This window comes from Thunnus maccoyii, chromosome 23, assembly GCF_910596095.1.
Source record: "Thunnus maccoyii chromosome 23, fThuMac1.1, whole genome shotgun sequence".
Classification (NCBI taxonomy): domain Eukaryota; kingdom Metazoa; phylum Chordata; class Actinopteri; order Scombriformes; family Scombridae; genus Thunnus; species Thunnus maccoyii.
In genome coordinates, this window is record NC_056555.1 from 25,240,849 (window position 1) to 25,266,644 (window position 25,796).

Below are 25,796 nucleotides of genomic sequence, written 5' to 3' on the forward strand. Positions count from 1 at the left end.
AGCGACGTCTCACTCTCTCCCAGGAGTAATCCTTCTCCTGCTGACAGTCACAGTAAATTCTCTTCTGCTTCATTAATTAGTTTTAGTCCTCGTTAACTCTCAGTGTGACTCTGAGACGCTTGATAAATATGGGCCCAGGGTCAGAGTCTGACTTATAACACCTGTTTTTAATCTTTTCTGCATCAAACAGCTCATGTATAACACATCTGTAAAGTGCTGATTCAACAGAATCCAGAGATAACTGTTCAGTTTGTAGTCAGTTAAGAGACTTAAGTGAAGATGACAAAATCCAGATCCAGACTCCGGTCCAGATGGATCATCAGGATCCAGCTGATCCTCTCTCAACACACACTCCTGGATGTTCACTCTGACAGAGATCGCCACTGCTCCTTCCATCTGATGAGAGAAGAAGAAACAACAGAGGTCATAAATCAGTGTTTAGTGAGACTCACTTCATCAGCTGTCAGTCAGTGATGCAGCACATCCAGTATAAAGAGCAGCAGGGACTTCAGTCCTGTTCAGACCAGAAGTGGAACAGCTGTGCAGCGTAGCCTGCTTCCTTTCAGCTCTCATGTTAACATGTTGGAGTGAACACACTGAGCTCCAAGCTCACACTTTTGCTATCAAGTTTGTTTACTCTGCAGATTTCACTCAAGTACACAGAGGAAATAAAGTGCTGAGAGTCATGAACACATCATTACTGCAGAAACAGAGATTCACTCATCAGTTTACTGATGGATTTACTGTTGATACATGTCAACTGTTGGAAAAGTTGAAAACTACAGAGTCTCTGTGGGATTTGAAGATCTTTCCTGCTGTTAAATCATCACATGACAATCAGTCAGAGCTCTCAGCTAAACAGCTGCTGTGATTCCTGGACTTCAGCAGAGGTTCTGGTCTGTATAAAGACCACATTGTTACTAAACGTAATGATGCTTGTGTGAAATCAGAGCCAGTGATTTGCAGGCTGCAGTCAGACTGATCTTAGAGCTCTGACAAAGATGAATTGATCAATTCTTTAGTGTTGAAATGAGAGAACAAACACTTTCAGATCAGATTTGATGGTAGGACAGTTTGATGATGAGGACCACTGTCTCTATACATCTTGTAAGGCTGTCAGCTGTAATCCAGCTTTATTTCCTGCAGACATCAACACAACAACAACAGTCGTCTTCACATCAACTCAAACACATGATCACAACAAGCTTCTGGCTGATCTGATTGGCTGACTGTTCTCTCTCTCTCTGTCTTTCTGTCCAATCCTGAAGCCTGTCACCATTCTCCTCTCACAGCTTCACTGAGGAAAGCAGCCACTGAGAAGGTTGAAGGTTCACCAGGAAATACTGGATCTTTGCTTTGATACTAACTGTGTTTAATACAATACTGCTGAAACCAGCACAGACTGACTCCAACTCTCTACTGACCTCAGAGTCTCCAGTCTACAGTCTGGACTCTTCTGAAGTTCAGAGAGCTGCTTCACGTCCGAGTCCGTCAGGTCGTGGTTATTTCTCAGATCCAGCTCTCTCAGATGGGATGAGGGGTTGGACTTCAGAGCTGAGGCCAGAGAATCACACCTGATCTTTGACAACAGGCAGTCCCTCAATCTGAATAAAGAATAAATGACGTCACTTTAGAAAACAAAGTTCATGCTTGAAATCATTCAATGTTTCATAATCTGTTCAGAGCTGAAGAAGGTTTAGAATGTAGTAGTGATGCATGATGTTGGATTTTTTGCCGATATCCGATATGCTGATATTTTCCCACCCATTGTGGCTGATTACCAATATATGCACACATTTTTTCCAGCTGACTGAGGAGACTATTATGCATGCAAGCATAGATTGTTTTTCAATTCCATTATGAATAGTCAACGCCACATGAAAAAATGAGATGATTCAGGTTTTTTCATTTTCAATATTGTGTCATTATGTAGTTCTTGCTCCATCTCACTGCTCACTGTGAGGAGGAAGGGGGAGGGGAAACAATGTCTGCTGCACGAAAACGTGACCAATTTCATAAACAAGAGTCAGGTGCTGAGAAAAGGAAAAAAATTAAAAAGAAGGAAGACACTTTTCTGATGACTTCTATGTAAGAAAGTTGCTGAATGGTGAAAAAGCTTGTAGAGATCGGCTTGTCTATCAGAAAAAAACAGATTCTGTATTTTGCTTATGTTGTAAACTGTTTAACAACTGTACAAGTCGGCCCAAACTTGATAATGAGGGCAATAATGATTGGAGACATTTGGCTGCTCTGCTGAAACAACATGAAACGTCCTGTGATCATATCACAAGTGCCGTAAAATGGATGGAGACTAAACAAAGATGCAATACGATGACATCTATAGACGAGTCACATCAGAGAGAGATAAACAGAGAAAAGACACACTGGCAGGAAGTTTTAATGCGCATTCTAGCAGCTGAGCAATATTTGTCAGAGCATAATTTGGCATTTCCAGGAACAAATGCAAATCTTTATGAAGAGAACAATGGTAACTGTTTGGGGTTAATATAGATGCTCGCCAAATTTGATCCCACTATGCAAGAACATGTCAGACGCATAAGAAATAAGGACACTTATGCACATTATCTTGGGCCTCAGATTCAAAATGAGATCATTTCTCTTATGGCCACAAACGTCAGAAACTCTATTGTGAATGACACAAAGACAGTAAAATATTTTTCTGTGCTTCCTGGTTGCACACCAGACATGAGTGAGCAATCGAGAGCAAATGTCACTGATTCTCCGTTTTGTCAATATGACATCATTAGAAGTGAATGTATAAGAAGACTTCATTGATTTCATCCCAGTAAACGACCAAACTGGAAAGGGACTATCAAATGACTATCAAACCAAACTTGGCTGAGCTAGAGGCCCTTGGACTGAACATAAATGAGTGTCGGGGCCAAGGATACGATAACGGGGCGAACATGAAAGGACTAAATCAGGGAGTCCAGGCCCATATTCTACGTCTCAGTCCCCGGGCTTATTTCATGCCATGTGTAACATCTGCTTCTTGTATGTTACATTAAATACATCATTTGAGCTTCGAACAGTCACTATGTCTAATAGCAAAATCTTGTAACATAGAATATAATTCTGTTAGTAATTTCACCTTTATTATTTATTTATTTGTGTTATTTTCATATTTTTCTGATCCCTCCACTGCAGCTCAGCAAGGAAACACTGAAGAAACACAAAGATACTTACTTGATATGTGTAACTCAGACTGCTGAAGCCTCATATTAGTTTAAACTTTGGAAATCATTTTTACACAAAACAAAACTGTGGATTTTGAATTCCTGAAAAAAATTAAATTCTACACATCTGTGCTCAAACAAATCCTGAAAATTTATGAACCAAACATTTGAAACTTCACTAAAACTTCACAAACTGCCAAAGCTACAGTCAGTGAACTGACCTCAGAGTCTCCAGTTTACAGTTTGGACTCTCCAGTCCAGCAAACAGATGATCCACTGCTGAATCAGATATGAATCTGTTGATGCTCAGGTCAAGCTCTCTCAGATGGGAGTGGTTGGACTTCAGAGCTGAGGCCAAAACTTCACAGTGAGTCTCTGAGAGGTAACAGCAAAAAAATCTGTAATGACACATATATGACAACATATGTTATCATGAAAGAGGACACTTTATATTTACTTCATTCATTTGATGATGAAACAGTTTGACTTTCCCTATTTTAAGTAACATTTGCTCTTCACATCAGTGGTTCAGCTCATCTTTTTAAAAAATGTATTATTTTATTCCTTTAATGTAAAGCAACAGTTGAGAGATAACAGGAAACAAGAGGAGAGAGAGAGAGAGAGAGAGAGAGAGAGAATGACATGCAACAAAGGTCAGCTGCTGGAATCAAACCACTGACATTGTGGTTATATGACATGTATCTTAACCAGTAGGCTACCAGAGCACTCCCAGTTCAGCTAATCATATCTCACTGTGCTTGAATGAAACAATAATTCTCATCACTCTCTCTCATACCTGCAGACTTTTAATCTTTGTTTTGCTTTAATCTTGCAGATGAAGGGAGAGAAAATGGAGTTACATTGAGGCTTCCATAATGTGCTCAGTCTGTCTGTGTGATCTGATCCCATGTCTGTCTCCACAAAGTCAGCATGAGGCATCTTGATTAGAAAAGCATTTTTACTGTCCACTATTTTTAATTTTTAATTTGACTGCAGGATATTTTTACTCAGTTCAGCTCAGTGAACAGTTACAGTTGAGAAAGATCATCTCTCTTTGCTACCTGCTGCTGTCAGGTTCACATCCATAAGCAGCAAAATTTACTGTTGACAAACACAAATGAAACAAATGGCTTGACAATATCAGACCTGTACATAATTAAATATGAATGTAATTAAATATTTAGATGTGCATGACAGACGACTGCATGATGTTTAGTTGTCAACATTCTTTTCTGAGAATCTAAAAACTGATTCAGCACAAAAACAATTAACAAACCAATAAGGTTGAATTATTTTCATCATGATGTCATCAGAAAGATGTGATCAGGGTATTAGCATTAAAATATAACATTGACCTTTAATGTGTATAAGATCTCTTTAAACAGTCTGAATTCTACCATTCTGCTCTTATATCTTCATCAGACCTCTGTGCATTTCCTGCTACTACTCTTCTCTACACCAACAAGAGAGAAAACACCTGAGAGTTTCTTTCTGTGAGCAACAGAATATAAGAAAGACTTAAAAACAAGACTGTGTAACACGACTTCCCTCTTTAAAAGAAAAAGTTGAATTCATGAGAAATAAAAGGCACCATTGCTCGGTTCAACACACTCAGGGGTTTTGTCTCGTATGACCAGTAGTTTACAGAGGCTAATGTTGGTTAATGTTAGCAAACTTTACATATTGTTGTATAACTGACATCATTGAATCAGTTTGCTGATCCTTGTGCTCACTATGAAATGACTCAGAAACCGTTAAGAAAATAATGATGATGAAAGCAAATCTCTCTGACTTCAGAAATCATCTTTGGAAAATGATACAGATCTTATTTTAAACTCTTAATCATAGCGGTAAAAACAGTGTCTGTGTAACCCAGTAGAGAATTAGGCTCCGTGAGATTCATTTATTTCCAGTATTATTTTCTGTTTCCTTAAACAATGTGTCAGTCAGAGTTATTTTACTCAGACTCGGTTCTTATTGGTTATATCAGGCGATGCAGACTTCCGATTGGAGACGGGAAATAAGTCCCACCCCCTCCAGGTAGAAATTCAACAGTACAGAGTCAGAGAAACAATACGAGCAGACGTAGTGCTAATCGAGTTATAAACTAGGTCAGCTAGAACAAGTGCTGAACATACCTTGAGACGACACGTATGTGGAGTGAAAAAGGAGATCCAAGGACCGGTGCACCAGGTGTTAACTGCTTTTGGCAGCGTCTCTGTGACTTTAGCTGAGTTGGGCTAGTGCAGCTAACTATAGTAGCCGGTGCTGCCTGTCGACACGAGGCGCCACAGAAAGCTTGTATGTTCCTTGCTGATATGTGAACTTGATGTTATATTTACTGCTGTGATATTAAGAGTATTAAAGCTCTAATTAAAGCAGCATATTTCTGCATTGATAACCTGATAGAGAAGATAAAATATGAGTCGTAGCTCAATTGTTTACTTTGATTACTTTTGTACTATTGTTAGTGTTATACTATGTACACTAGCAGCATGGCTGCCCTGTTATGCACTACCAGTGCTAATTAGTGTTAATGCTGAAAGCATTGCAACCAGAAGAAGACTTCATTGATTTCATCCCAGTAAACGACCAAACTGGAAAGGGACTATCAAATGTACTCTTGGCTGAGCTAGAGGCCCTTGGACTGAACATAAATGAGTGTCGGGGCCAAGGATACGATAACGGGGCGAACATGAAAGGACTAAATCAGGGAGTCCAGGCCCATATTCTACGTCTCAGTCCCCGGGCTTATTTCATGCCATGTGTAACATCTGCTTCTTGTATGTTACATTAAATACATCATTTGAGCTTCGAACAGTCACTATGTCTAATAGCAAAATCTTGTAACATAGAATATGATTCTGTTAGTAATTTTACCTTTATTATTTATTTATTTGTGTTATTTTCATATTTTTCTGATCCCTCCACTGCAGCTCAGCAAGGAAACACTGAAGAAACACAAAGATGCTTATTTGATATGTGTAACTCAGACTGCTGAAGCCTCATATTAGTTTAAACTTTGGAAATCATTTTTACACAAAACTGTGGATTTTGAATTCCTGAAAAAAATTAAATTCTACACATTTGTGCTCAAACAAATCCTGAAAATTTATGAACCAAACATTTGAAACTTCACTAAAACTTCACAAACTGCCAAAGCTACAGTCAGTGAACTGACCTCAGAATCTCCAGTTTACAGTTTGGACTCTTCAGTCCAGCACACAGATGATCCACTGCTGAATCAGAAATGTGTAGGTTGAGGCTCAGATCAAGCTCTCTCAGATGGGAGGGGTTGGACTTCAGAGCTGAGGCCATAACTTCACAGTGAGTCTCTGAGAGCAAACAGCCAGAAAGTCTGTAATGACACATATATGACAACATATGTTATCATGAAAGAGGACACTTTATATTTACTTCATTCATTTGATGATGAAACAGTTTGACTTTCCATATTTTAAGTAACATTTGCTCTTCACATCAGTGGTTCAGCTCATCTATTTTTTAAAAAATGTATTATTTTATTCCTTTAATGTAAAGCAACAGTTGAGAGATAACAGGAAACAAGAGGAGAGAGAGAGAGAGAGAGAGAGAATGACATGCAACAAAGGTCAGCTGCTGGAATCAAACCACTGACATTGTGGTTATATGACATGTATCTTAACCAGTAGGCTACCAGAGCACTCCCAGTTCAGCTAATCATATCTCACTGTGCTTGAATGAAACAATAATTCTCATCACTCTCTCTCATACCTGCAGACTTTTAATCTTTGTTTTGCTTTAATCTTGCAGATGAAGGGAGAGAAAATGGAGTTACATTGAGGCTTCCATAATGTGCTCAGTCTGTCTGTGTGATCTGATCCCATGTCTGTCTCCACAAAGTCAGCATGAGGCATCTTGATTAGAAAAGCATTTTTACTGTCCACTATTTTTAATTTGACTGCAGGATATTTTTACTCAGTTCAACTCAGTGAACAGTTACAGTTGAGAAAGATCATCTCTCTTTGCTACCTGCTGTTGTCAGGTTCACATCCATAAGCAGCAAAATTTACTGTTGACAAACACAAATGAAACAAATGGCTTGACAATATCAGACCTGTACATAATTAAATATGAATGTCATTAAATATTTAGATGTGCAGGACAGATGACTGCATGGTGTTTAGTTGTCAACATTATTTTCTAAGAATCTAAAAACTGATTCAGCACAAAAACACAATTAACAAACCAATAAGGTTGAATTATTTTCATCATGATGTCATCAGAAAGATGTTATCAGGGTATCAGCATTAAAATATAACATTGACCTTTGATGTGTATAAGATCTCTTTAAACAGTCTGAATTCTACCATTCTGCTCTTATATATTCATCAGACCTCTGTGCATTTCCTGCTACTACTCTTCTCTACACCAACAAGAGAGAAAACACCTGAGAGTTTCTTTCTGTGAGCAACAGAATATGAGAAAGACTTAAAAACAAGACTGTGTAACACGACTTCCCTCTTTAAAAGAAAAAGTTGAATTCATGAGAAATATGACCAGTAGTTTACGGAGGCTAATGTAGGTTAATGTTAGCAAACTTTACATATTGTTGTATAACTGACATCATTGAATCAGTTTGCTGATTCTCGTGCTCACTATGAAATGACTCAAAAACCGTTAAGAAAATAATGATGATGAAAACAAATCTCTCTGACTTCAGAAATCATCTTTGGAAAATGATACAGATCTTATTTTAAACTCTTAATCATAGCGGTAAAAACAGTGTCTGTGTAACCCAGTAGAGAATTAGGCTCTGTGAGATTCATTTATTTCCATAAACTTTCCTCGCCTCCTCTCCTCACGTCTTAGTCCCTCCCACCTGAGATGTGAGCGGAGGAGTCGAGGAAACAGACATTTAACAAAATGAGACTTCCTCGCTTCAGAGCCGTCATGTCAATTAAATATAACGCAGCTGCAGAGCTGCATCATCTGTCCATTGTTGTGTTACAGCCGGCTGCTGTATTTTATGATCTCTGACAGAAGAGCAGAACAGTGTTCATGACAACTTATATATTTACTTTTAATTCAAATTACAACATGGCAAGAATGTACGGATGTCATACATTGTTATATTTTATTTAACACACGTGCACACGCACGTACACACATACACACACTGATAGAGAAGATAAAATATGAGTCGTAGCTCAATTGTTTACTTTGATGCTGGATTTGATTACTTCTGTACTATTGTTAGTGTTATACTATGTACACTAGCAGCGTGGCTGCCCTGTTATGCACTGCCAGTGCTAATAATATGTAGTATGTTTAAGAAGACTACTGAACATGTGCATTTAAAGTTGCAATATACCACATTCAGCCCCACTAGATGTCGCAATAGCACCAACATCTCAGACCAAAACAACTGTGTGTGTCAAAGAAAGCAGCATCTGAACACATGGCAACAAAACTCAGATCAAACTGTCAAACTACACAGTGATGATCAAATATGGATCAAGATTCTGTTACTGCGTTACCTATTTCTCACCTCAAATGTTTTCACAAACATATTTTAGTGAACTGTTAAGCTGCAATGTGAGAAAGTTTATGACACGGCTGCCATGTCGAAAACAGACATGGAGGGACTCACATGCACTAACATGCACGCTCACATGCACTAACATGTACGTGTGGCCGGACCGGCTTCCAAAACAAAGAACAGCTCAGACAACAACACACACAGAGGGAGTGTGACTTCATTCTCTGTCAGGTCACCATTACTTCACTATATCTTTACTTAGCAAACAGTAGTTTGCTGACATCCAGTGGGGCTAAATGTCATTTATTGCAATTTTAAACTATAACCTGGAATATAAGAATGTGAGGTATGTAAGATATATGATGTGCTGTTATTCAGTTCATGATTTCAAGAGAAACACGTCAGTTTCATGGTTAAAAGGTTTAATAATCATAATTTTTGGTTAAAAAACTAAAAATAATTCATGATTGGTGTTAAAAGGGATAAAATATAGCACACGAGGGAATGATGTACAGTTACATTTAATTCATGAGTTTAATCACTATTGTGTTACAGTAGTGTTTTCAGAATTTTGATGTGATATTCATTGTGGCCATAGAGGATTGGAATTTCATGACTCAATATAGTAATAGTCTTGTTTTTACACAGACTAGCTTTTGAGATTCCCTGGAAATACCCTTAGATTTTGGATTTTGGATGGTCCTTGACGAAGGAGATGGTGAACCTGATCACCTCCTTACCCTGAGGAACTGGACCGAGATCACCTTTTACCTGAGGAGGAAACCACCCATGCCTTCATTTCCATCACATGAGTACACCAGTGTGGTGGGACTGTTAAAGCTCCACATCTTACTACTTGACTTCTGACAAACCTGGGAGCACTTTGGAAGTGAAACTGACTTGACACTACCCTATCTGACTGAAGCTCTCTGAACTGACCACAACAAAGGAACAAAGTTGAACTTAATGAACCAACCAAAGGAATCCTGAACTCTGTTACACTTCAGAGACATTTTCTTCCATTGCAAATGAAATGTGTTAAGTAACCAGTTTCATGGGATTAATGTTGTGTGTTTAAACTGTGAATCACTGTTAAAACAGTTGTTATTGCTCTGAATGCATTATTACAGTATCCACCAGTTAATTAACACAAGAATGTCAGTTTAGAGAGGAAACTTTTATTTAATATATTTTAAGTTGAAAGTATCCTCTCATTCCAGTTGCTTATGTCTTTCATTCTTTTTCAACCCTCCTACAGACTTAGATACTGGTCCTAAATGTATATTGAGTTATATTTGAGTTACATCTGTCTGATTATATATTATTTGCAGAACCTACTCATGTAATAATAACTTTACTACATTCACTGATGACTGTAAAATACTGATATATGTTGTGATAAAATGCTGCTGTAATAAAACCTCAACCACAACCTCTAAAGTCCTTCATTTGTTTTACCAGGTTTGAATGACGCCTCCGTCACCCAAAGGAAGATAAATAGAAGAAAAAAACTTTAAAATCCAATAATTACTAGAAATAAATAGAATAACTGAGTTCATTAACTTAACAGTTACAAACACAACCAACTGAAAAATCAACATTATTTACACTCACAACATTTGAAACAGCTCAAGAACATCTGTGAATAAATAGTAGAGCACTATTTTAACAATAACAAGAACTTTATATTATTTATATTTGAAGAACTAAACTACTAATCTACAATCATTTATAATGATAATCACATCTGGACTTACCGAAACTTCCTGCAGTTCCTCACAGCTGGGATCAGTCTCAGTCGTCCCTCCCGTGATGTGTTGTACTTCTCCAGGTCCAACTCATCCAGAACCTCCTCTGACATCTGCAGCATGTAGGCCAGAGCTGAGCAGTGGATCTCAGAGAGTTCCTTCTCTGATCTGTTCTCTGACTTCAGGAACTCTTGGATCTCCTGATGTACTGAGAGGTCGTTCATCTCCATCAGACAGTGGAAGATGTTGATGCTTCTGTCAGGAGAGATATCCTTAGTGTTCATCTCCTTCAGGTTGTTGATGGCTCTCTGGATGGTTTCTGGACTGTTCTCTGTCTGACCCAGCAGGCCTCCTAAGGGACTCTGGTTGGACTCCAGTGAGAGGCCATGAAAGAAACGAGCAAACAGGTCCAGGTGGCCATTTTTACTTTGGAGAGATTTCACCATCACTCTCTTCAGGTAGACATCCAGAGATGGGAAACGGTTATCATCACCACCACCACCATCATCATCATCATCATCATCACTACCACCACCATCATCATCATCATCACCATCACCATTGTCATCATCACTACCACCATCATCATCATCATCACTACCACCACCACCATCATCATCATCATCACCATCACCATTTTCATCATCACTACCACCATCATCATCATCATCACTACCACCACCACCATCATCATCATCATCATCACCATCACCATTGTGATGGTGATGATGATGATGGTGGTTGCTGACGGTATTATAACTGTAGTGCATGTAGACTGCAGCCAGAAACTCCTGAACACTCAGATGAACAAAGCAGTAGACTGTTTTCATGAAGATCACATTCTCTCTTCTGAAGATCTTTGTACAAAATCCTGATAACACTGAGGCCTCTGTGACGTCAAGACCACACTGCTCCAGATCTTCTTGGTAGAATATGATGTTTCCTTTCTGCAGTTGTTCAAACGCCAGCCTCCCCAGCTTCAGAAGAAGTTCCCTGTCAGCCTCCGTCAGCTCCTGCAGACTCGTCTCATGTCCTTCATCATACTTGTGCCTCTTCCTCTTTGTCTGAAGCAGCAGGAAGTGTGAGTACAGGTCAGTCAGGGTCTTGGGCAGCTCTCCTCTCTGGTCTGTAGTCATCATGTACTCCAGAACTGCAGCAATGATCCAGCAGAAGACTGGGATGTAACACATGATGTGGAGGCTCCTGGATGTCTTGATGTGTGAGATGATTCTGCTGGACAGCTCTTCATCTTCATTACTGAATCTCTTCCTGAAGTACTCCTCCTTCTGGACGTCAGTGAAGCCTCGTACTTCTGTTACCCTGTCAACACATGTAGGAGGGATCTGATTGGCTGCTGCAGGTCGGGAAGTTATCCAGATGAGAGCCAAGGGAAGCAGATTCCCCTTGATGAGGTTTGTAAACAGCACGTTGACTGATGACTGCTGTGTGACATCAGACACGATCTTCCTGTTGTTGAAATCCAGTGAAAGTCTGCTTTCATCCAGGCCGTCAAAGATGAACACAACTTTACAGTCTTTAGACTTGAGATTTTCTGCTGTGACCTCCTTTAATGTTGGATGGAATTCATGGATCAACATGAGGAGACTGTACCGCTTATCTTTGATCAAGTTCAGCTCCCTGAATGAAAGTGGAATCACCAGACTGACATCTTGGTTTTTTGAGTCCTCTGCCCAGTCCAGAGTGAACTTCAGCACTGAGAAGGTTTTTCCAATGCCAGCGACGCCGTTCGTCAAAACGACTCTGATGAGTTTCTGTTTGTTAGGTAAGGGTTTAAAGATGTCGTGACACTTGATTGGAGTGTCATGGCGGGTCTTCATCTTGGAAGCTGTCTCAAGCTGCCTCACCTCATGTTGGGTATTAACGTCTTCACTCCGTCCCTCTGTGATGTAGAGCTCAGTGTAGATATCATTGAGGAGGGTTCTTTCATCTTCATCAATTCCTTCAGTCACTTCTTGACATCTCAACTTCAGACTGTTCTTATAATCTGAAACATCCTGCAGACCAGTTTCTGCTGAAAGAGAAGAAACATATATATTTGAACATCTATCAGTGTGTTTACATGCACTTACATAACCAGGTTACTCAGAGAAACCAGGTTATGTGGGTAATCTGGGAACATGTTAACATGCACAGTAGAAACCTGGTTGCTGTAAATCTGTGTGTACAAGCAGCCAATCAGTGATCAGATTTCTCCTCTACACTGACCTTATTCTCAAAGCATGACTTTCTTATTTTATCAGTATTAGTGTGTGTGTGAATGAGTGAGAGAGAGAGAGAGAGAGAGAGAGAGAGTGTGAGTGAGAGAGAGAGAGTGAATGAGTGAATGAGAGAGAAAGATGTCTGAGATGCACATTTGAAAATTGATAACATCATTTCATGTCACCACCTGCCACTAATGACCAGTTGCCTGTGTGTATATACATGGCAGAGAAAATTACATTCTCCAGGAAAAATCTACCCGGGGAAATAATAAATATAATAAAATTTTAGAGTTTAGAGTCCAAGAGGCTGTAAAAAGTTAAAGTATCTCTTCTGGGTCTGGAGTTTCATCAGTGAGGAGGTTCAAGTATCTTGGGGTTTTGCTTCCCAGTAAGGATAAGATGGAGAGTGAGACTAACAGATGACTGGTTGCAGCAGCAACAAGGATGTTGCAGGTAAAAAAAGAAGAGTTGTTGTTTTTTCATGTTGTGAACCAGTTAACCAAATTTATTTTAGCTTGTGAGACATTTAAGAAATATTCTTTATCCTGCTACTTTATCTTTTTGATGAAGGTGGTACCATAAAGAATGACAAATCAATCTCTAACATTATTTCTACATATTTTTTTAACACATTACTATTAATAGAACACTGTAACTCATAACTCATGTAATAATGTATGAAATGTATGTGACACTGCTTTTCAGATTCCTTCTCCTAACTTACCTTTTGGTCCTGAGGGGGAGTTTTGTAAACGCTGCACCAGATCTTTCCTGTTGATCTTTTCTAAAACCTTCTTGGTCAGCTGCAGAGCTCCATGATCCTGATGTTTCTGTACCATTAGATCCACTGTGTCCTCCCTTCCTGCTTTCTCCAGCTGAGCCACTGGGATGTGTTTATAGCCCTTCAGGATGTCATCCAGCTCCAGGAACCACTTGAACTTCTTAAACTCGTCTTCTTTTAATTCATGCAGAGTATTCAAGAGCTCCTCTTTAAGTTTCGCCATTATGCCCCCCTGCTGAAAATAAGAGACATTTACAACAGAAAGGACATGTATTCAGTTCTCATCTCATGACACTTTACCAGTATGACTTCTGTACATGTTAAATGTAAATCATCTACTGCTTGAACAAACACGTCCCAACTTTGGTTATTTTCATAGTTTCAGTCTTTCATCACTGCAAAACTCATTACATCCACATTATCACCTGAATTCTAGCTGAATACATTTACATCCTCTGTGAGGAAGCAAACAACAAACTGAAGCCACATTCCAAGTGTGAAGCTTTTGATGTCTGTATTTCATATCAGATGAGTATTTCTCATTTTTATTGTTGCACTGTCGGTGGGCAGTATCATGTTTTTATGAAGTGCTGCCCTCTGCTGGTATTACAGCACATTTAAGGATAAACTTTTCTATTTTTACGTCACATAATCTCTGAACAAGACATTGTTGAAGGATGCTCCCTCTTACTGCCTTTCTTGGAATGATCTTCCATTATACAATTATTTAAAATGATCTATATTTTTTACAATATATGTGCATTTGCTCACAGTTGACCCAACATAGAATAACTATTTTCTAACCATCCAATGTCAGCACTATGACCCCTTCAGACATAGAATCAGTAATATAGGTGGCGTCGTGAATGCATAACTAAAAGAGCACTCCACTGATTCAGCACTGCTTTCCTATAATAGCTGGAGAGTTCCTACTTCAGAAAATCATTTAATTGCTTTTAGATCAAGTTTAGTAACAAGTTTTATATTTAATTCAATGTAAAGAATCTGGGAACAATTTGGTCAATTTTCAAGTCAATCTGAAAAACCAGAAAACTAAAATCAACAAACAAAACTTTGGGAGAAGCTAGCTACCTAACTGGCTAACTGGTACCTGCAGTCCAGGACTGGTTCTGGATCTTTTTCCACACTGGGGACAGGAGGAGTCTCCTGATGGAGCAGACTGGTCCCAGTATGAGCTGATGCACTGTCTGCAGAACCAGTGTCCACAGCTGGTAGAGACTGGATCCTTCAGGACGTCCTGACACAAAGAACAGCAGGACCGCTGCTCCTCCACAGAAACACCCCTCCTCTTCCTCTTCCTCTTCCTCTCTCTGTGGACATGAACACATTCTTTATGACACATGACATTAGTGGCGGCCAACCGACAGCTCACAAGTTGATGCAGCTCTTTCCCTTCATAAACAGTCCAGACTGTCAGTATTTGGACAGTTACACAGTTTTTTGTTCTTCAGGCTCTGAGCTTCAGCACATTCAGTTTAAATAAAATAATATATATTATTATTACAAGGGTTCAAAAGTAATTAGATGGACACAACAATGCACCAGCAAAGGCAGAGAACAAGGATACACACAATGTGTTTTGGCTCCTTTAAGCTTCTATGAGACATTAAAAGTCAGGAAAAATAAGCAGGAGGCAACTGAGCAAAACAGAAAAGTCCACTTGTGAAAAATAACAGACTGCTGCTCTTTAGTCTTGTGTTGTGGTGCTGAACAGAGAGCTCTGCTAAATATCTTCATAATGCATCTTTTCATTTGTGTTTCTCTCTCTCACTGTTTCTGCTATAATCTCTCTCCCTCTGTGTCAGTGTCAAGGAGACACAATGTGACTTGTTACTAAATCCTTAGTAAATATCACCCTGGGTTACCTGCTACTACTTTAGATTGTTAGACTGGAAAATCAAATAGCAACAGCAGCCCTGTCTCTGTCTCTGGTTAACATGTACATGAAGATCTGTTCTAGATTACAGCTGAATGGAAGCTAGTTCATCATTTCTTTCCACTGTGTTTCCTTCATATCTACACTACAACCTTAATGAAACCGTCTCACTGAATCATCTTCAGGTCAGTTTACAGTAGAAACAGTCTCTTACTGTGTGTCTGAGGGTCCAGGTTCTTTACTGAAGTTTGGAGGTTCATTGTTGGACCGGTCACTCTTCATAGACAGACAGCTGGGTACTGGAGACTCTGCTCTCCGTCTGTGGAAACAACAATTGTTTTACACATATCATTAGTTCTTGTAAAGAGCAGATGTAACATGAAACATGGCTCAGAGTCATGATTTAATAATGACAACAAATAGTTATGTTCATGTCTCCTCCTGCATGTTGTAAACATTTTATCTACAGCTGCAAACTGGATATATTTCACTGAAGAGTTTTTAACATCTACATGTTTGTCTGACATTTAGGATGTGAAAATGCCAAATGACAAAAATGATTTTTATATAATAGTTTATTTATTAACAGTTAAACTAAAGGCACTGCTGCCTGAAGCTGGGCTGTTAGATTAACAATCTGTCCTCTGTAATTTAACCTGCATTAAATATCGGTTGAAGCAACTAATAAACATTTCAGAACAACAATCAAGCACAAAATTAAAGCTATAAACAAAGAAATAATGCAGTTGATGCTCAAACAACAAAAACATCAGTGGCTGAATTTTTAAAAAACACAGAATTATAAAAGAATAGTGTTGTAATCCTCAGATTATTAAATTACATTAAAAAACTGAATCATCTTCAGGTCAGTTTACAGTAGAAACAGTCTCTTACTTTGTGTCTGAGGGTCCAGGTTCATTACTGAAGTTTGGAGGTTCATTGTTGGACCGGTTACTCTTCATAGACAGACAGCTGGATATCAGAGACTCTGCTCCGTCCTCCTCTTCCTCCGAATCCTTCATCTTCTGGAGTCTGACAGGTAAACCAGTAACACTGGAGACACACACACATACACAGTATAATAAACCCAGTCCTTCCTCTCAACTTAGTAGCTTCTTATTAGTTTACATGACTTTAACTACAACCATGTGTGTTTTCCAGCATCACAAAGATAAACTTTGACTCTGATTTAAATCCAACAAACAGACTTCAGATAAACATCTGTGTGCTTCTTAACTGCGACTTCTCTCTATTTTCATCACTGTGAAGACGCAGAAACCAGGAAACGAACAAAGGAAACAACGTTTGAAGACGTCAACGCTGTGATTTTAAATACTTTAACACAGAAAAATATGTTTTCTGATTTATTAAAAAACTAAACAAAAACTCACCCAGAAGAATTCATGTTATTATTGTAACACTAAAAGTGGCCATTTTAAGGTTTTGATACTCAGTCAGAGAGAGCTGGATAAACTGGTCTCGATTCCATCAACTCCACTTCTTGTTCTAGGGAGCTGAGCGGGTCCCCCCCGCCGGAAAAAATGTCTTTCCAACACTTCTCATCATCTTCTGGGTTTACACATGCAGCCCTTTGGCCACAGCGTCAGACCAGCTCAAATATAGATAAAGAAGTAAACAAGTGAGTGAACAGAACACAGGTTTTACCTCATACATATCCCCACATGTACTCAATACTACATATTTTAACACACAAGTTAAAACAAACTAATTTAGTTTAATAATGGAGAAAATCACTTTTTACATTGCTTTTCATATTCTGAAATATAATAATAATAGTATAACACTATTATAAGAATTATATAATTTAAATTCATTGTTTTTGTAGGAAGCAACCACTTTCTCTATTGAGATGTATTCTGTAAGAGTCTAATACTTTGTTAATAAATGACTTTGTGCTGGGGAATATTCCATGTATCAGTGTAATACCTTGTAATTCAGTGTTTATAATTTAATTTCTATTTCACTGCTACCATGTGATCCAGCCTGAACTCTCCTGTTAGTGAACAGGTAGACGTGCACCTGTGTGGTTGTGGTATTAACTGAAGGAAAAGCAGTGATCTGACATTTTGATTTTAAGTGTCAAACTAAAGAATGTGACAAAATAAAACATTAGCATATGTCATAATTATATTATTATTACTGATTAAAAAATAGTTTTCCTTATTTCGTATTCAAATTACCATCTAATTGACATTTGTATATTTATTACATGAATGTAAAGTAATAAACGGGCAGATTCGGTATTTACTGAAGTGTATTGACCATTTTAAAATACAGCACAGCTGTTTCAACTGTTTGTTATTTCGCTGCTGCATCTCGTTGGTTCGTTTTTGGTTTGTCATAAGTTTTAAGGAGACGACGTTTTTCCCGTCATTTCAATGTGCAGGCAGCAGCAGCCTCAGGTCACCAGCTGGCAGCAGACGGGTTGTGGGTCTGTGTGCGCGTCCACACATTCTTTATGACACATGACATTAGTGGCGGCCAACCGACAGCTCACAAGTTGATGCAGCTCTTTCCCTCCATAAACAGTCCACACTGTCAGTATTTGGACAGTTACACAGTTTTTTGTTCTTCAGGCTCTGAGCTTCAGCACATTCAGTTTAAATAAAATAATATATATTATTATTACAAGGGTTCAAAAGTAATTAGACAGACACAACAATGTGGCAGCAAAGGAAGAGAAGAAGAAGAAGAAGAGTGCAAACTAGTAAACATGGATGTAAACAATGCAGGATTTAAAATACCAGATTCAAAAATCGACTTTGCAAATGTTTCATGAGGAGGGAAATGGATTCAACACATTTGTTAGACCACAAGGATTCACACAATGTGTTTTGGCTCCTTTAAGCTTCTATGAGACATTAAAAGTCAGGAAAAATAAGCAGGAGGCAACTGAGCAAAACAGAAAAGTCCACTTGTGAAAAATAACAGACTGCTGCTCTTTAGTCTTGTGTTGTGGTGCTGAACAGAGAGCTCTGCTAAATATCTTCATAATGCATCTTTTCATTTGTGTTTCTCTCTCTCACTGTTTCTGCTATAATCTCTCTCCCTCTGTGTCAGTGTCATACAACAGTTTTACACATTTGACTTTTCCCAAACCTTAAATGTCAGACTCAGTTTCCTCTGCTGCAGTGGTCAGTCTGCAGTGATAAATCAGCTGCAGCAGGCTGTTTGTATACATTTACATTACTTCCTCCCATATTTTGTGTCTTTGAACAGGAACACGTTAAGACACATTTTACCTTCACAAAACCCTGGTGCAGTCCTTTAGTAAATAAGGAGACACAATGTGACTTGTTACTAAATCCTTAGTAAATATCATCCTGGGTTACCTGCTACTACTTTAGATTGTTAGACTGGAAAATCAAATAGCAACAGCAGCCCTGTCTCTGTCTCTGGTTAACATGTACATGAAGATCTGTTCTAGATTACAGCTGAATGGAAGCTAGTTCATCATTTCTTTCCACTGTGTTTCCTTCATATCTACACTACAACCTTAATGAAACCGTCTCACTGAATCATCTTCAGGTCAGTTTACAGTAGAAACAGTCTCTTACTGTGTGTCTGAGGGTCCAGGTTCTTTACTGAAGTTTGGAGGTTCATTGTTGGACCGGTCACTCTTCATAGACAGACAGCTGGGTACTGGAGACTCTGCTCTCTGTCTGTGGAAACAACAAGTGTTTTACACATATCATTAGTTCTTGTAAAGAGCAGATGTAACATGAAACATGGCTCAGAGTCATGATTTAATAATGACAACAAATAGTTATGTTCATGTCTCCTCCTGCATGTTGTAAACATTTTATCTACAGCTGCAAACTGGATATATTTCACTGAAGAGTTTTTAACATCTACATGTTTGTCTGACATTTAGGATGTGAAAATGCCAAATGACAAAAATGATTTTTATATAATAGTTTATTTATTAACAGTTAAACTAAAGGCACTGCTGCCTGAAGCTGGGCTGTTAGATTAACAATCTGTCCTCTGCAATTTAACCTGCATTAAATATCGGTTGAAGCAACTAATAAACATTTCAGAACAACAATCAAGCACAAAATTAAAGCTATAAACAAAGAAATAATGCAGTTGATGCTCAAACAACAAAAACATCAGTGGCTGAATTTTTAAAAAACACAGAATTATAAAAGAATAGTGTTGTAATCCTCAGATTATTAAATTACATTAAAAAACTGAATCATCTTCAGGTCAGTTTACAGCAGAAACAGTCTCTTACTTTGTGTCTGAGGGTCCAGGTTCATTACTGAAGTTTGGAGGTTCATTGTTGGACCGGTTACTCTTCATAGACAGACAGCTGGATATCAGAGACTCTGCTCCGTCCTCCTCTTCCTCCGAATCCTTCATCTTCTGGAGTCTGACAGGTAAACCAGTAACACTGGAGACACACACACATACACAGTATAATAAACCCAGTCCTTCCTCTCAACTTAGTAGCTTCTTATTAGTTTACATGACTTTAACTACAACCATGTGTGTTTTCCAGCATCACAAAGATAAACTTTGACTCTGATTTAAATCCAACAAACAGACTTCAGATAAACATCTGTGTGCTTCTTAACTGCGACTTCTCTCTATTTTCATCACTGTGAGGACGCAGAAACCAGGAAACGAACAAAGGAAACAACGTTTGAAGACGTCAATGCTGTGATTTTAAATACTTTAACACAGAAAAATATGTTTTCTGATTTATTAAAAAACTAAACAAAAACTCACCCAGAAGAATTCATGTTATTATTGTAACACTAAAAGTGGCCATTTTAAGGTTTTGATACTCAGTCAGAGAGAGCTGGATAAACTGGTCTCGATTCCATCAACTCCACTTCTTGTTCTAGGGAGCTGAGCGGGTCCCCCCCGCCGGAAAAAATGTCTTTCCAACACTTCTCATCATCTTCTGGGTTTACACATGCAGCCCTTTGGCCACAGCGTCAGACCAGCTCAAATATAGATATAGAAGTAAACAAGTGAGTGAACAGAACACAGGTTTTACCTCATACATATCCCCACATGTACTCAATACTACATATTTTAACACACAAGTTAAAACAAACTAATTTAGTTTAATAATGGAGAAAATCACTTTTTACATTGCTTTTCATATTCTGAAATATAATAATAATAGTATAACACTATTATAAGAATTATATAATTTAAATTCATTGTTTTTGTAGGAAGCAACCACTTTCTCTATTGAGATGTATTCTGTAAGAGTCTAATACTTTGTTAATAAATGACTTTGTGCTGAGGAATATTCCATGTATCAGTGTAATACCTTGTAATTCAGTGTTTATAATTTAATTTCTATTTCACTGCTACCATGTGATCCAGCCTGAACTCTCCTGTTAGTGAACAGGTAGACGTGCACCTGTGTGGTTGTGGTATTAACTGAAGGAAAAGCAGTGATCTGACATTTTGATTTTAAGTGTCAAACTAAAGAATGTTACAAAATAAAACATTAGCATATGTCATAATTATATTATTATTACTGATTAAAAAATAGTTTTCCTTATTTCGTATTCAAATTACCATCTAATTGACATTTGTATATTTATTACATGAATGTAAAGTAATAAACGGGCAGATTCGGTATTTACTGAAGTGTATTGACCATTTTAAAATACAGCACAGCTGTTTCAACTGTTTGTTATTTCGCTGCTGCATCTCGTTGGTTCGTTTTTGGTTTGTCATAAGTTTTAAGGAGACGACGTTTTTCCCGTCATTTCAATGTGCAGGCAGCAGCAGCCTCAGGTCACCAGCTGGCAGCAGACGGGTTGTGGGTCTGTGTGCGCGTCCACACATTCTTTATGACACATGACATTAGTGGCGGCCAACCGACAGCTCACAAGTTGATGCAGCTCTTTCCCTCCATAAACAGTCCAGACTGTCAGTATTTGGACAGTTACACAGTTTTTTGTTCTTCAGGCTCTGAGCTTCAGCACATTCAGTTTAAATAAAATAATATATATTATTATTACAAGGGTTCAAAAGTAATTAGACAGACACAACAATGTGGCAGCAAAGGAAGAGAAGAAGAAGAAGAGTGCAAACTAGTAAACATGGATGTAAACAATGCAGGATTTAAAATACCAGATTCAAAAATCGACTTTGCAAATGTTTCATAAGGAGGGAAATGGATTCAACACATTTGTTAGACCACAAGGATTCACACAATGTGTTTTGGCTCCTTTAAGCTTCTCTGAGACATTAAAAGTCAGGAAAAATAAGCAGGAGACAACTGAGCAAAACAGAAAAGTCCACTTGTGAAAAATAACAGACTGCTGCTCTTTAGTCTTGTGTTGTGGTGCTGAACAGAGAGCTCTGCTAAATATCTTCATAATGCATCTTTTCATTTGTGTTTCTCTCTCTCACTGTTTCTGCTATAATCTCTCTCCCTCTGTGTCAGTGTCATACAACAGTTTTACACATTTGACTTTTCCCAAACCTTAAATGTCAGACTCAGTTTCCTCTGCTGCAGTGGTCAGTCTGCAGTGATAAATCAGCTGCAGCAGGCTGTTTGTATACATTTACATTACTTCCTCCCATATTTTGTGTCTTTGAACAGGAACACATTAAGACACATCAACCTTCACAAAACCCCGGTGCAGTCCTTTAGTAAATAAGGAGACACAATGTGACTTGTTACTAAATCCTTAGTAAATATCACCCTGGGTTACCTGCTACTACTTTAGATTGTTAGACTGGAAAATCAAATAGCAACAGCAGCCCTGTCTCTGTCTCTGGTTAACATGTACATGAAGATCTGTTCTAGATTACAGCTGAATGGAAGCTAGTTCATTATTTCTTTCCACTGTGTTTCCTTCATATCTACACAACAACCTTAATGAAACCGTCTCACTGAATCATCTTCAGGTCAGTTTACAGTAGAAACAGTCTCTTACTGTGTGTCTGAGGGTCCAGGTTCTTTACTGAAGTTTGGAGGTTCATTGTTGGACCGGTCACTCTTCATAGACAGACAGCTGGGTACTGGAGACTCTGCTCTCTGTCTGTGGAAACAACAAGTGTTTTACACATATCATTAGTTCTTGTAAAGAGCAGATGTAACATGAAACATGGCTCAGAGTCATGATTTAATAATGACAACAAATAGTTATGTTCATGTCTCCTCCTGCATGTTGTAAACATTTTATCTACAGCTGCAAACTGGATATATTTCACTGAAGAGTTTTTAACATCTACATGTTTGTCTGACATTTAGGATGTGAAAATGCCAAATGACAAAAATGATTTTTATATAATAGTTTATTTATTAACAGTTAAACTAAAGGCACTGCTGCCTGAAGCTGGGCTGTTAGATTAACAATCTGTCCTCTGCAATTTAACCTGCATTAAATATCGGTTGAAGCAACTAATAAACATTTCAGAACAACAATCAAGCACAAAATTAAAGCTATAAACAAAGAAATAATGCAGTTGATGCTCAAACAACAAAAACATCAGTGGCTGAATTTTTAAAAAACACAGAATTATAAAAGAATAGTGTTGTAATCCTCAGATTATTAAATTACATTAAAAAACTGAATCATCTTCAGGTCAGTTTACAGTAGAAACAGTCTCTTACTTTGTGTCTGAGGGTCCAGGTTCATTACTGAAGTTTGGAGGTTCATTGTTGGACCGGTTACTCTTCATAGACAGACAGCTGGATATCAGAGACTCTGCTCCGTCCTCCTCTTCCTCCGAATCCTTCATCTTCTGGAGTCTGACAGGTAAACCAGTAACACTGGAGACACACACACATACACAGTATAATAAACCCAGTCCTTCCTCTCAACTTAGTAGCTTCTTATTAGTTTACATGACTTTAACTACAACCATGTGTGTTTTCCAGCATCACAAAGATAAACTTTGACTCTGATTTAAATCCAACAAACAGACTTCAGATAAACATCTGTGTGCTTCTTAACTGCGACTTCTCTCTATTTTCATCACTGTGAAGACGCAGAAACCAGGAAACGAACAAAGGAAACAACGTTTGAAGACGTCAACGCTGTGATTTTAAATACTTTAACACAGAAAAATATGTTTTCTGATTTATTAAAAAACTAAACAAAAACTCACCCAGAAGAATTCATGTTATTATTGTAACACTAAAAGTGGCCATTTTAAGGTTTTGATACTCAGTCAGAGAGAGCTGGATAAACTGGTCTCGATTCCATCAACTCCACTTCTTGTTCTAGGGAGCTGAGCGGGTCCCCCCCGCCGGAAAAAATGTCTTTCCAACACTTCTCATCATCTTCTGGGTTTACACATGCAGCCCTTTGGCCACAGCGTCAGACCAGCTCAAATATAGATATAGAAGTAAACAAGTGAGTGAACAGAACACAGGTTTTACCTCATACATATCCCCACATGTACTCAATACTACATATTTTAACACACAAGTTAAAACAAACTAATTTAGTTTAATAATGGAGAAAATCACTTTTTACATTGCTTTTCATATTCTGAAATATAATAATAATAGTATAACACTATTATAAGAATTATATAATTTAAATTCATTGTTTTTGTAGGAAGCAACCACTTTCTCTATTGAGATGTATTCTGTAAGAGTCTAATACTTTGTTAATAAATGACTTTGTGCTGGGGAATATTCCATGTATCAGTGTAATACCTTGTAATTCAGTGTTTATAATTTAATTTCTATTTCACTGCTACCATGTGATCCAGCCTGAACTCTCCTGTTAGTGAACAGGTAGACGTGCACCTGTGTGGTTGTGGTATTAACTGAAGGAAAAGCAGTGATCTGACATTTTGATTTTAAGTGTCAAACTAAAGAATGTGACAAAATAAAACATTAGCATATGTCATAATTATATTATTATTACTGATTAAAAAATAGTTTTCCTTATTTCGTATTCAAATTACCATCTAATTGACATTTGTATATTTATTACATGAATGTAAAGTAATAAACGGGCAGATTCGGTATTTACTGAAGTGTATTGACCATTTTAAAATACAGCACAGCTGTTTCAACTGTTTGTTATTTCGCTGCTGCATCTCGTTGGTTCGTTTTTGGTTTGTCATAAGTTTTAAGGAGACGACGTTTTTCCCGTCATTTCAATGTGCAGGCAGCAGCAGCCTCAGGTCACCAGCTGGCAGCAGACGGGTTGTGGGTCTGTGTGCGCGTCCACACATTCTTTATGACACATGACATTAGTGGCGGCCAACCGACAGCTCACAAGTTGATGCAGCTCTTTCCCTCCATAAACAGTCCACACTGTCAGTATTTGGACATTACACAGTTTTTTGTTCTTCAGGCTCTGAGCTTCAGCACATTCAGTTTAAATAAAATAATATATATTATTATTACAAGGGTTCAAAAGTAATTAGACAGACACAACAATGTGGCAGCAAAGGAAGAGAAGAAGAAGAAGAAGAGTGCAAACTAGTAAACATGGATGTAAACAATGCAGGATTTAAAATACCAGATTCAAAAATCGACTTTGCAAATGTTTCATGAGGAGGGAAATGGATTCAACACATTTGTTAGACCACAAGGATTCACACAATGTGTTTTGGCTCCTTTAAGCTTCTATGAGACATTAAAAGTCAGGAAAAATAAGCAGGAGGCAACTGAGCAAAACAGAAAAGTCCACTTGTGAAAAATAACAGACTGCTGCTCTTTAGTCTTGTGTTGTGGTGCTGAACAGAGAGCTCTGCTAAATATCTTCATAATGCATCTTTTCATTTGTGTTTCTCTCTCTCACTGTTTCTGCTATAATCTCTCTCCCTCTGTGTCAGTGTCATACAACAGTTTTACACATTTGACTTTTCCCAAACCTTAAATGTCAGACTCAGTTTCCTCTGCTGCAGTGGTCAGTCTGCAGTGATAAATCAGCTGCAGCAGGCTGTTTGTATACATTTACATTACTTCCTCCCATATTTTGTGTCTTTGAACAGGAACACGTTAAGACACATTTTACCTTCACAAAACCCCGGTGCAGTCCTTTAGTAAATAAGGAGACACAATGTGACTTGTTACTAAATCCTTAGTAAATATCATCCTGGGTTACCTGCTACTACTTTAGATTGTTAGACTGGAAAATCAAATAGCAACAGCAGCCCTGTCTCTGTCTCTGGTTAACATGTACATGAAGATCTGTTCTAGATTACAGCTGAATGGAAGCTAGTTCATTATTTCTTTCCACTGTGTTTCCTTCATATCTACACAACAACCTTAATGAAACTGTCTCACTGAATCATCTTCAGGTCAGTTTACAGTAGAAACAGTCTCTTACTGTGTGTCTGAGGGTCCAGGTTCTTTACTGAAGCCTGGAGGTTCAGGTTTAGACCAGTCACTCTTCATAGACAGACAGCTGGATATCAGAGACTCTGCTCCGTCCTCCTCTTCCTCCAAATCATTCATC

General features: G+C 38.2%; 1 protein-coding gene across 1 annotated transcript; it reads right to left on the reverse strand.

The window, feature by feature from the left end:
• Nucleotides 1-7: 7 nt before the first annotated feature.
• On the reverse strand, nucleotides 8-25,796 carry LOC121890632 (NACHT, LRR and PYD domains-containing protein 12-like). Its single transcript, XM_042403095.1, is given in 16 exon segments — nucleotides 8-396; nucleotides 1,425-1,604; nucleotides 3,419-3,595; nucleotides 6,379-6,555; nucleotides 10,476-10,941; nucleotides 10,944-11,039; nucleotides 11,227-12,498; nucleotides 13,413-13,704; nucleotides 14,581-14,800; nucleotides 15,581-15,685; nucleotides 16,261-16,419; nucleotides 18,945-19,049; nucleotides 19,625-19,783; nucleotides 22,305-22,409; nucleotides 22,985-23,143; nucleotides 25,668-25,796. Coding segments are annotated over 16 exon segments (3,834 nt in total). The 5' UTR covers nucleotide 25,796; the 3' UTR covers nucleotides 8-362.